Genomic DNA, 13723 nt, shown 5'->3' with positions numbered 1-13723 from the left:
GAGGACCTCTTTAGTGATGTACAGGAACAAATAAGGAGAAGACATTGCGCGTCTTCCAGATTCATCATGCTTTAAAGCACTGGAATGTAATACACCTAACCAATTCCATAATCCGAATTTCTCCCTTTTTTCATGAACATCTATACCATGGAAGAATGTGTATCGCAATTCAAAACCAAGAATTTTTCATCAGCAGGGTAGGTAGATTACAGAATTGGTCATTAACAATTCAATTTAATCCATTTTTTTTTCTTCAAGTTTTTTCTCTGCTCATTTTGTGTTTTCTCTACCATTATCTTAGGAATTTTGCTGTGTTATAAAATCTTTTCGCTGCTTTATGGGAAGTGCATTGTGAGCTGAGAATATTAGCAATTCTTGATGGTATGCTTTGGGCAATTCTTCAATCAGAGGTCTCTCTGGAGTGTTTGCCTAAGATGAAATAATTTTATCATCGTGACTTGGTCAGTAGATTCATGTAGAACAATTAATTCCTCAAATTTGATCTGGTTTAGGATGGCCTTTGGAATATTGCAGATTTGTGTGTCTTTTAAGAGCCAAACATTTCTGATAATGAATGGCAGTGAATGAACGACATAATATATGGGTACATTTCAGTACCCAAATTTAAGATTTTTTCCATGTTGTAGCAAAGTTGGCTGTGGAGGGTGGAGCTGTGTTGTCCTCCTTTAGTTCTAGTTTTTCTTTTCTACCTTGATAAATAGCAGGAAAGGCTTTGGTGAAACAAGCATGTTTCTACAGTAGACATAATTATCTACTTGGTGTGCAGAAATTGTAATAGGCTTTGATTTCTGATACTGTTTGCAGGCCAAAAGCACTGTGTTTATCTCTATTGGGATCTGTCATCTCTTACCCCAAGGAACACAAAGTTGCTGAGGGACATAAGAAAGAAGTTGCGGCTTACTTGAGGAACTAAAGCTGTACGGGAATTGAACCTTGTATCTTGTACTTTCAGATGCCCCTTGAAACTGCTGATAGAATGCTTTCATCAGTTGGTGAAAATGAGGGGGTTCTTGGCTGACATCAGTCCATAACCTAAGTTGGGAAAGATTGCAGCTAGTCAGTGATTGGGCTTCTATCCTGGCAGAGCACTTTTCTGAGCATACCTGAAACTCCTACCTGAAGCTGTGTCAGAATTTCATTTGAATTATCAAGTTCATCTCCCAGGAAAGAAAGTGCTTTCATGACTCCAAGGGTTAGGCATGCCTATTCTTTTTAATTAGGAATTAATTTAATTTTAATTAATCTAATTTCATTAATTTAATTTTAATTAGGAACTAGGCTAATGCTTTTCTTTGAGTTCTCTGAAGCAATTTAGGTGTATGCTTATATTAATCTCAGAAATCAAAGCAATGAAAAGTAACTGTAGTCAAGCAACAATTGTGACTTCGATATTAGAACGTGTTGCAAGGTGGGCAAGGTTTATTCTTCTTGCTGTTGGAACTTGTTCTGGCACAGCACGGACAGTCTTGCAGCATGTTCTTCTCCGAGGCGGATAGTAATTGCATAACAGAACTTAGATGTTCATAAAACATCTTGTCTTGACTAGAACTGTCTTCTGTCCCCATTCCAAAGACTTCATTAATTTTTCTTCCTGCTTACTGGTTTCAAGCTACTGCACATCTACACATCAGTCTGTGTGCATGCAGCATCCACCATATGGGGTAGGTGGGTTTGCTGTCATGTCAAAGATGGCTGCATCTGGGCTGATGCTTCTGAATCCAACATTTCACAAACTAGCGCTTCATTTTTTCCTTTACTAATAATATTTAAGTTCCTGTCTTGGAGTATTCTTTTGCCTTTGGTTTGTTACCAGGGAGGTGACTGTATAGGCATCACTCGAAGTACAGATACTCATCTGCTCAGTTGGTCAAGTTTTCTTTAGAATGCATTTCTCATGTTCCCAGATCTGACTGCATCCTAATTAGCCTCACACTCATGGGAAGTTACAATTTGGAAATAAAATACTTAATTACTGAAAATCCCAAGTAAAATAAAATATCAATTTATTCTACCTGGGGAAAATTTCCACTAGCCCTTTTTACAGGTTATTTTAGCTTCAGTTAGTTGGCGTGTCTCCACATAAATCAGGAAATACCTTGGGTTTGGTATTTTTGGCAGGTTGGTTTTTAGCTATTGTTCTGTGCCTTTCTCTGATTGTAGATCTTTATCATTTCCAAAGGCAAGTTGAGCAATCACACAGTATGAAGTAAAAAATACAATCTGTAGCTATTGATCCACTTACATGCATAAATAGTGTATATATGTGTGTGCTTTGTATACACATACTTAACGTGGTGTGTAATGTATTAGATTATTTGTGTCAGTAAAATTTAGATGTGGAAAAGGATAGCTTTCCTGTAGTTCTTAGCCAGCATTTTAAAAGTTAATTGTAATAATTATACTGGAGAAGTAGTAAACTTTCTTATTTTGAGTGCTGTGAATTATTACTAATCTACTAGTCAGCATACAATAGCCACAAAACATTATTGCATTGATAAATCTGTGGTCAGTAATCCAGAACAGAATCTGATTTTGACTACACGTCAACAAAACCTGATATAAATGTTGCTATAGTTCCATAACTTTGTTAAATGTTCTTTAATTATCTTCTTTGAAACATTACCAGTTAGTAACCGTAAAGCTTACATCCTAAGGAGGTGTGTTAAACTTGACTAGCTATTACTTTGTAGCTTGCTTTTTGGATTCTTGTGATGAAATGCTTATGATAACACTTGCCTGCAGTGTCTCCTTTCCCATCAGATTCATCTTCTCATACAGCTGTGGGGCTCTTGTCATCTGCTATTTCACAAGCCACAATTTCCTCATCAGTTTGTGGCTAAAACCCAAATCTTGATGATCCTTTTCCATCTAGTTCGACGCTGATCTTTCATCTTCTGCATTCTTTTAACCAGAAATCTTTTGCCAAAAACCTGACAAGATTGTACTGGGTGTCATCAACAGCAACATCAGGCTTGATTTCAGTGAGCAAAGATGAAACAGCTGTTTCATTGTCCAGACCAGCACTCAAGCACTCAATATTTGGTCATAATTTTTTCCAGCTTTCTCTGGCTGCGATAGCCTTGATGTTTTTCACTATATGACTAGTGGTGTACCATTATTATTATATTTTGCTAATCCATTTCTTCAGTGGTTCAGAAATAGATACTGCTTCTTCAGACGGTATTTCCATCCTCTTGCCTTTTGTACTGTCTTGTATTGTCTGTGTTCGTTCTTCAGAAAGCCTTGCTTCACTTTGGCAAGTCAGTGTTCTTGCAGCGTTACACTGAGAACTGCCAAATCATGGCTCAACAGTTGCTGTCATGGGAGAGCTGCACATGCCTTTGCCTTAGGAAAGGTGGTATCAGATAAACTGCTAAATCTTGAAAATAAGTGATGTAAAGTGTGTGACAAAAGTTTAGAAATATTCAGATGCTCTCTATGCATGTGGGAAGTATTTCTGTAGTGTAAAACTCTTCTGTTCCAAGCTGGTGGGGTTTTTTGTTGTTATGGCTAGAGGACACCGAAGTGGCATGTTACTGTATTCCGGAATGACTTTTTAGTTCTTTTGGAGACAAAGCTGATGCTCGTAGGTTCAGAGAGGAGGACAAATGGGAGTTCTGTTTGTCATTGACGTTAGTATTTTCCTATTAACTTTGCATACCACTGTATATATATGTTGATTGTTTTCACTGGAGTAGGATTAAATAGTTGATTGTCCTTCTTATTTTAATTTACTTTTATAGTGGAAAATGGCGAAGGCGTTTGGAAGTAATTCTCCTTCAATTAAATGATTTTTCTGTTTGTTTTGGGGTTTTGTATGTGTGCACGTGTTGCACACTGCTTGATTCAGTGATCTGTTTTCTATTGGAGAAAATTTACAAGCACATTGCCTGCCTCACACGAATTTGTTTCCCACAGAGATTCCTAATGCAACGTGTGAGGTTTCTCATTACACAGCTATATGGATTACATTTTCACTCCAATACCAACAAAATTAAATTACACAAAAATTGATTAAGATGCATGTAATCTTAGTGTCTGATCTTTACAAAAAAACTTTAGTCATCTTTAAATGGTAATCCTCTGCAATATCAACAATAGAAATTTTCTGCTTTTGTCAACTAGGATAAATCTACAATTTACATAGTAGCTAATGCTACGGCAAAATGCTAACAGCCAACTGTCCAGCAAAACAGAGAATCTAATTTTTTTTAATGATTTTGTCTTTTCTAGCTCACATTAATTTAAAAAAAAAAAAGTAACAAAGCTAATAAACTGTATTCGTTTGTGGACCTCTAGTTCCAGAACCCATGTGTATTAATACACTTCACTTTTCTAATCTTAAAATATGGATGCAGTCCTTCAAACTAGATTTTAATGCCTTCAGTTTTGTTTAGCAGTGTCATATTTTGAGCATTTTCTCATTTATTGATACGCTTGGAAGACAAAACAATTCAAAATCACTAGTAGTGAGAATTAAATTTTATATTTAAGATGTGAGGAACAAATATAATAATGTATAAATATGAATGTGTCTTTTCTTTTGAAGTTCAATGATGGTTGATAAATTTCTTTGCAAAACATCGGAATCTTGACATCTGACTAAAATTTTCCAGTTTCTATTGAACATTTAGATAATTATATAGCTTTGGTGATCATCCAACTTCAGTCACGTACATTTTGATTGGCTAACAGGCATGGTATTTTAAGTTAATAAATTTTATTTCACTTTTTTGTTATCATAGGACTTTTTTTCAGACTGACAGGACTAAAATAAAGAATTACAAGTGCAAGTCTGAATGTAGCATTTCATAATTGGTTTTGAAAATATATGTGCTCCAATCATCATTTCAGGTTGTCTTCTATACATTTCAAAATACGTAGTTTAAGACATGCTTCTCATGACAGTGACATAATTTAGTATTAATGTGTTTTGGGTTTGAGGGGTTCACAAGGCTTTTCTTTTTCTAGCAGTCTGTTGGAACTGTTCCGCTTGGTGTGTCAGTAACTCGAAAAAAAGAGGATGAAGCATCAGTTGGAAGTGCACCTTTGGCAAGGCAGCAGTCAAATCAAGCCTCTGAGTATGCTAGCAGTCCTGTCAAAACAAAAACAGTAACAGGTATGATCACTTAAAACTAGCCATTCTGCCTTTGCAACCTCCATCAATAACATTCATCCACAACTGAACAGCATCGGCTGTGCAAATACTGGAACAACTTTCAGTTTTAAAGAAATGTTCTCCCATAGAATTTGAACTTTTAAAATTAAAAAAATAGCATCAAACTTGCAATTTGGAAATACATGTTTAATTTTCTTGTCATTTTTCTTTAGGTACTATCTTTGGGGTCCTGATAATTTCATGTAACACATTTTCTAAAATGAGATAAAGGAGATGTGCTTTTGATAGAACATCTGTTTTTGGCCTTGATATTTAATGTTTCAGTCCATAATTTTATCAGACTTTATAAAGTCTGATTAATGTCTTTGATTTCAGTCAGTCTGTTCACATTGCTTAAAGTCTGGCATGTATGGAAGTCAAGATTTGTGCATAAGGAGGAAAGATTCACTGTTTTCAAAATTTGTCCCATAGAAAATGCTATTGTTGACACTTTTGTTTGTGGAGTTGAAGAAATAATTAAATTGAGGAATATTTTCTGCCCACTTAAGAGTGCTAAAGTTAAACTTAGCTATCACTAATCAAGATGTTACGGCTTTCTGGGATTTTCTAGGCAATTTATTCATATAGTACCGTCTGCAAGTAAGGAGATCATCCAAAAAAAGTGACTATCCAGCTGAGACTTTTAGTAATCCTTCTGAAATCCATGGAACAAATTCTCTTTTCCTTTGCATTGATGTTTATTTCCAGATAATCATGAAGTACTTCAAGATGTTGTCTGCTGAAACTGAGATTACAATCTTGTCTGTTAGTGATAGGCTTAATTGATACTTTGAGATTAAAAAGGACTAAAACCAGAGAATCCATTTTCTGAGTGATATGTGGGTTGCCATATTATCACTGGTAGTAAAATAAGAGTAATTTCAAAGACTTCTTTCTATTTCATTTTTGAATATCCTTTGGTTTTACCATTTATCTTTTTGTTTTTATCATTCATTTATGTATTTCCTTTATTTTTGTCTGTAATGAAATGAGTACTAAGTATATTCTTCTTTTGACTATATTTATCATCTGTTCGGCTATATCTACATCATAAATGATATGATTTATTTCTTCTTGAAGTTAATTCTACCTGTGCCTGTTGACAAAGCACAAAGGTGTAATTCGCTAGAGAACTTCTGTAATGTTGAATATTTGACATTCAAAAACCAGCTATTTGCTGGCACAGGAGGTCACTGTTTGTGGAAGTAGCTTTGCGCTTGAGTTTTGGAAATTAGTGTCCCGGCCTGGTACCTGCTGAGCCTGGTAGCCAGTTTTGATCTTTAGCCTTTGTTATTTTTTACCTTGAGTAATATAATGTAATCACACTGGAATAGTCTCCTAAAGGAAAATGTTATTGTTCAAAATCTAGAAATGCCATGAATGCTAGTTTTGCTTTTTTTGGGGAGGTTTGTGTGTGTGAGTGCAGAAATGATAAAATGATAAATTTATTTATAATGTCCTAAAAGTAAAAGAAGGATTTCTGTGTATCTCAACTTCTTCCACTTTTTAATTTGAGGTCAATATCTAGATACAATTTCAGTTGGTTAGTACAGCACACATTGCTGCAAAACCAGAAAGTTTGCTTTTAAGGTTTCATTTGTTAGCTACTACTTACTTTACTCATTCAGTTTATCAGATGTCTGAATTAATGAAATTATTTTAAGGGATGTGGTCTGTCTGCTTCAGTAGACTACAGAGATTTCCCAGAAAGAAAGAAAGAAAGAAAGGAGAGCTTATGTCACACTGCAGTGCCATACAGGCTTGTTCTCTGTATAGCTTCCTGAAACTTCATGTGATATTAGAACCTGTGGAGTTAGTCTTGTGCCCTCTTTGTCAGTATTGGCTTTGCAGTGGAAGATTCAGGGGACAGTAAAAACCAACACATATGTCATGTCACAAAATACTGCTTCTGCTTTGTTACAAAGCCACCAGTTACAGTGGTTAGAAAAGGTTGGATGGATGCAAGTGTGAAAGGTGAGATCTCATTCTCAGAGAAGTTTCAGTAGATCCTTTCTTTTACATTTTGTTCCTTTACAGGTATATAATGTGCTGGAGTATAGTGAATGAGTGACTAGCTTATGAAACTAAAAATAGAGTGCCTGTGATTGTTCTCCTTTCTAATTTTTCTAGGTCTCTCACTCCCACAATTTTTAACTTTTATTTCATTTCTTTTAATTTCACCTACTTTCTGTCTGCTTGTTTACAAGAATAATTTCTTTCATTATTTGTCTCACCTTTTTAAACCAGGAATGCCACACTGGTCTAGGAGGTGTAATGCTACCTACGCTACAAAAGCATTCTAGGTAAAACGCCAGCAATCCTTGTAAGCCTCGTATTTCTTCATCGTCAATGCTTTAGCTACAGATGCCTTAGGTTGTCAGAAAACTGAGATTCCTGCATTGATAGCAAGCACATATGCATAGTATTTGCAGATTGAAAGAGATTGTACTTTAAAATCATGATGTTCATTGATTTCAAATTTACCCCTTTTAAGTCTAGCATGATCTCAGCAGTCACTTCCTTGAGAACTGCTAAAAACCAACCCTGCGTATTAAATGGAAGCAGTTTGTAATCACAGCTGTAAAATGATTTAAAACATTGATCTTGAGTTCAGTTTATTAGTTAATGGCTGCTGACACCCAGCCAAAAACGAAGCATGGGAAGAGCAAAACTATTATTTATATGGTATCTGTGAAAATCCATGTTTTCTCTTCTTAAATTTCAAAATGTAGTAATTTTCAATCTCCTTAACTACACAAGCTTCAAAACCAGAGTAAGTTAATATGGTTTAAATTTCATATGACATGTCTGTGAACAAGTAAAGTGATGAAGAATATTTTAAAAAGTAGTATTTACCTCAGTTCCTCAATTCACACACTTCTCCCATTCTCAGCAATTCAGCAGCTGCCTGTGAGTTCAGCGAAGTGATTTGCAGACCCATAGGTATACATAGAAATATAGCTCTTAAATCTGTATAGTGGCAAAATGATTGCTATATGTCTGTATAAATATATTTATGCATAGCTTATGTAGCATACCTATACAGGAAGATGATATGGGCTGAAGCAAATGGATAGGAAAGCCTTTCAATGCTGTGCTGTGCACTGTTGAATAATGATTAAAGCTAAATTGTCTGTTTTCACACATTCAAGATGCTCATTCATTACTAAAATAACTTGTAGATTTTGTTCATATGACATTATTATATTATTATAATTATTTTCACTTTGAAAAATATAATAACTTTTAAAGATTAAATTGGGTTTCGTTTTTTTTATTGCCTCCTAGTGAGGTCTTTTTGTAGCCATTACACCGAAATTTGATTTCACCACATCTACTGTGGCAGCCAATATTTAGCAGTGCTTGGAAGTAACCATGATACCCCAGATGCAAATTTGATACTATGTTGTGAGGTGTAACCCAGTGACTATGACATCTAATTTTTCAATAGCAATGGCAAAGTAGCCTCACACATGTTCTTTGATATGAGGAACTTTTATTGAAGGCAGCTCTTTAGGGAGGCTGCAAAGGTTATTGATTTTCTTTCTCACACAGAATCCTGGTAGTTGACTTTTCTTAGCAACTTTTCTTGGTGGGTTTTAGACAGCTTTTTTCCATAGGCCAGGTTGATCAGGTCCACAGGTCAGAGAGCACACTGGTCTTTAATTTGACTACAACTTCAGTATTACCATGGAGCATCAGTCACAAGTTCAAAGCTGAGAAGAGAATCCAGTGTTGTTTCATTCTGCAGGTGTACATATGGAGGCAAAGATAGGACATGATATAATTCCAGTTTGGGGAACTCTCTTATTCGCGTTTCTGAAACATTGATGTTTTGTTCTGTAGAACTATTGGTCTTATAGAGAAATAATTAAAGAGTTTTAAAGCTTCGTAAGTTCTAAGTTACACCTAGTCTACTATTCATTTGTATTTCAAGCAGATGGAGGATAGTGTCATAACAAGAAAGTTCAAAACTCTGTCTTAGATGGCTTGTTGTATTGTCTGTCCTGTATAAATTGTCTGATTTTGAATAAAGACACAGCTCCTGTTGCCAATTTCTCCCTTCTTCACCCTGATGACTTGATGACTTTTTTTTATTTTCCCAGAACTTGTAGAAATCTAGTATCTTTGAGCTATATATCCTGTCAAATTTTATTTATATTTACCAGCAAATGAAAAACAAATCAGAGGACGAGCAAATGAGTTGCGTGCATATGCATGGAGTATAGGATTGCGTATGCCTTCTTTCCACAGGAAACCAGGGAAAGATCCCCACCTTTCCTTTCAATCAATTCCTAACATTTGATAGTGTAGATATAATAGCATGCTTAGAAGTTGGTCATTAGATACTTAATATAACTGGAACTTCTCGGTTGTTATGGGAAGTGTTAGTAATTCGATTTTGAAAGCTTTACTCAAGTAATTCCTAAAATTCCTGCAAAGTATACACATGAGATCTTTCTGAGCCACTATTAAATACTTACCCAGAGAAGTGGAGAAAAGAGGAAGCTTTAAATGTAGACGTCTATATTATGTAGAACGACTGATGCTGTGTTCGTGTTTTTATTTGAGGTTGCATCTTAAGTTAATAAACTTTCTTACAGTACAGCGTGGCAGAATATGACCTGTACTTAGGAAAAGTGGATGCACTTGCTGATTATTTTTTCTTCTCCCTAAAGTACAACTAGAATGCTGAACTAGATTCCTGCTAAAATGAGCTCTTGGAATGCAAAAAAACTGGCAAATGTGAGAGGAGTCTGGCTGGTGAGAAATCAATGGATTATCTGAAGTATTTGAATTAGTAGGTCACTATTTCTGCTCAATGAACTGAATGATTATCGTTTATTCATGCCTGCTATGAAATGTATGACTGACGATTTATTTGGGAGGATGAATGAAATTAAATAGATGCTAAATAGGCAAAGTAAAGTACAGGAATTTAAATCTGACACACATTTACCTTGGGTGCCTGAAAATACTAGGATTTTTGTAAATGGGGTTTAGTTCCTGAAAGGATTATTTAAAAGGAAGGTTTCCAGGCACATATGATTTAAAGTAACTTTTAAATGGCTGGACTCTCACATACCTATATTGAAAATTAATTATTGTGAGTTTTCAGAGCTAGTAAAATGACTTTAGTGTTATGATGACACGATTTCTTCAGTTCATTGTGTGGATTTCAAAAATATTGGTAACACAAAGCCAATGTAGTATATCAAACATGCTTTCTGTGTGGAGAAATTCAAAGTTGAGAAACAGTGGGTGTTTATGTTTAGATATTTAAAAGACTAATGAATTTCCAGTATATTTTTAAAAAGACAGAACACTGGGCAGAATTTCTCCTGCATTTACTAGAAAAGTTTTTGCAAATCCAAAGGCTGAAATTCTTACTTTACAGTATAAAATTTATTTTTAATGGTAAAGGATATTAAGATAAATTCAGGCATGGACTTTAGATGTGAACGCACATATAACACGTTTTTGTAATTACCAATATAGTAGCTCAGTTTTGCCTGAGAACGGCTGTTACTGATTTGTACAAAAGTGTCAGTCCTTTTTTATTTTTGTTCCCAGAACTAAATAGGTATTTTTTGCCAGAAACAGTGCAGCGATCATTAAGAATATGGTGGGACAAAATGCTGACCATAGTCATTCTCTAGGCAACCCCCACTTTCACACAGAAAGATCTTTTCTGCTTGCACAACAATGTTAATGTCACATTTGTCTTTGTTTACTGACACGTTTACTCCATAAAAAGGCATGTTGAGTAAAAAGTCAAAAGCCTGTATGTTTTAACACTTAGTCTGCTGCTAATTCACCGAATGACCATTCAAAGTTTGACACTACATCTCTCTGCTGCTGTTACCCTAGGTGTAAAGGACTTGCTCTGGTTCATTGTCAGGGAATGTGTGGCTCAATTATCATCTTGATTGATAGAAGTAACGTATTATCTGCGCTGTTAATAAAGTCGAATGCAAAAATGCTTAATGCCCAGTAAAGGAATTATTTATGCTAAGACTATTCAGTATGTGGGCAAACATACTGTGTATTTTTATAAGCTTAAAAGGACTTCCTGCTGTTATTTACATACTGCTTTTATTCTCAAGCATCCTCGTGAAGAGTGCAAACATTTTTACATGCAGATAGTCATAGTCTATCCTTAGAAAAAATATCTCATTATTTTTTTGATAAATAATTCAAATATCAGTCATCCCGGAATGGGGGTAGGGGAACAACTTCTCTTAAGATTCTGAAAAAATCAAATGTGAATGTTTCTGAAACAATTCTGATGGATACCGATGGTTCTGAAAATACTGGTAAATACAGCTTTGAGCTTCACCTAATGGTTGCATTGAGCCTGCTACTTAGATTTACTTTTTATTTTTAATTGGATTGTGGGGAATAATAGTATATTAAGAGAGGAAGTATTTTTAACAAGATATTCCTCAATGTTTTTTCAGTTTCTCATAGATGTATAATGTTCTAATATTAAATCATGGAGTCATTTGGAAATGAAAAAATTCCAAATTATTAGATGGAAATGCATTCTATTTTTCTTTGGCCATCATATACATATACACACACACACAAGTGTGAATCAGTTGTAATGCTTTCATATATCTATATATAAACATATATGCTTAGTTCTGTTGTGTTGCAAACATAAAAGTATGTAGACTTAGGAGAACTGGAATGTAAACCTAAGGACAAGCAAGTTTTTGTATAATATTTCACTGAATTTTTACTTTTGCACATTATTATACATAGAAACCAAAGCCCGCTGGTTTACAGAAAAGAGCAAGTAAGTTTTAAGTAGGTGATGGGTTTGTTGGTTGGGTTTTTTTGTGGGTTTTTTTTTTTTTTTGCAGGGTGAGAGGAGGGTAGGTTTTGGTTTGTTTTGCATATGAAGAAACCAATTAATCTTTCACAAAGAAATAATCTGTAGGCCATTTAGATTTTTTCAGAGTTGTTTGAAGTTTGAATTTTCTCCTCCACTGCATTTTAATCTCATTTATAATCCCTTAGACCCCTTGATCAGTTCCTTAATGGCATGCATTTGTTGCAGACACCTTGGTATTTTTGTTTTTATTTCTCATAAAAAGCCATATCTAATGTATGAAAACGTGAACAGAATTAAGAAATCCCAATGAGCTTTTTGACACTATGGAGACTACTTCTAATTTTAGCAGAGAAGAAAATCTTTCCAGAAAGAGCCACGTAATAACAGTATGCTTTCCTTTGATTTCTTTCTTCTTTTAAATACTATTAATGTTCATGTGTTTTGCTGTCACAGCCTCTTAGTAACTATGATTAGTTTGCAATAGGATTTTTCTCAGCTTAACTCAGTTCTGATGTGTGAGAAGCTATATGACAGACAGATGATGTGATGTGGGAAGGAAAGCTTGCCCAGCTTGTTGAGGTCATATGACAGATGCATTTTGAGTACCGTCATATGATGGAATGGTGGAGAGGGTGTGCTGCTGCAGGCTGCTGCATGGCTGTTTGTCTGTGAACCTTGTCTTGCAGCAGGAGCCCTCTGAACTTTTGGGGATCACTGAAATGACAGGTTTTCCAGCAGCAGGATAACCTTTTCCAACCAGAAAGAAGCTGCTGCCCTCTTAATGCGTGAGGTGTCTGAGGCATGCAGTGGGCCAGGAGAAATGCATCATTTTGTGCCAGAGGGACGAGTCATGATAGATCTGTAGCACATAAAAATTAGGAATAAGGTATTAGCATTGTATTTTACCTCCCTTTAGTTCAATTGCTAGCTGTATGGAGAGAGGAGGAACTGAAAGCGTGAGGCCAGTGGTGAGTACAGATTATCACTAGTCCTCAATCCAGTAGTGGAAAAATTTGATCTGTGGTCTTTCGTGCTTTGATTTATTTGAGGAAATGTCTATTTGCCCCAAATCTTCACACTTGAGAAGTTTTATTTTCCTTTCCATATTTCTTAGGTCACTGAATATTAATAGGAGAGAACAGAACCATTTTCCCCAAAGGTCTTTTTATTTTAAAAACTTTTATATACTTTATGGATCAGACTTCTAAAGCAGCCAGTTCTCAGTAGGCTAAAAAACATAAAGGAGGTATATGTCTATATAAGAAAGACACCTCTGTCTAGAATTCTTACCTGTAAGTTCTGCTTAGTGGCATCTTCTACAAAGAGAGTATAATTAAGATTAATTTTGCGGGATTGCCACTTGGAACTCACTCTATACTTTGACCATATATTGTGAAATGAATTCTGAAAAAGGCTGTTTCTGGTAGCTTAATCCTGATTGATCTGATCAGTCCTTTTTAAAAACTCTGTACGTTACCAGTGTGTGTTCTGAAATTGATGGTGAGGGTGGCAGCCTTTGAGTGATTGATAGTTGATTGAAATGGTTTTAGTGTGTAATCGGTATTTTTGTAAAATATATAATGTGGGACTAAAAGATGAGAGTAGGGATGTTTTATGTTCCTGTACACTGATTTTCTTAAAAACTCCACTTGTGTAACCTGAAGGCAGCCTCCCTCCGTATTTTTTTTTCCTCATCAGTTTGT

General features: G+C 35.2%; 1 protein-coding gene across 8 annotated transcripts in view; it reads left to right on the top strand.

Moving 5' to 3' along the window:
• VPS13B (vacuolar protein sorting 13 homolog B) overlaps positions 1-13723 on the top strand; it is a 477114-nt gene that overhangs the window by 221264 nt on the left and 242127 nt on the right. For 7 of the 8 annotated variants that reach the window (XR_008820995.1, XM_056333225.1, XM_056333222.1 and 4 more), the window contains one exon: positions 4993-5140. Coding sequence is in view for 7 of the 8 variants with exons in the window: in XM_056333225.1 (XP_056189200.1) it covers positions 4993-5140 (148 nt within the window). In the remaining variant the exon portion in view is untranslated. The remainder of the gene's footprint in view (positions 1-4992; positions 5141-13723) is intronic. The other variant, XM_056333224.1, reaches the window with a different exon arrangement.

The sequence above is a fragment of the Falco biarmicus genome, chromosome 3 (assembly GCF_023638135.1).
Source record: "Falco biarmicus isolate bFalBia1 chromosome 3, bFalBia1.pri, whole genome shotgun sequence".
Classification (NCBI taxonomy): domain Eukaryota; kingdom Metazoa; phylum Chordata; class Aves; order Falconiformes; family Falconidae; genus Falco; species Falco biarmicus.
The sequence above is the reverse complement of the archived record's forward strand: the minus strand, read 5'-3'. Positions and strand labels throughout refer to the sequence as shown.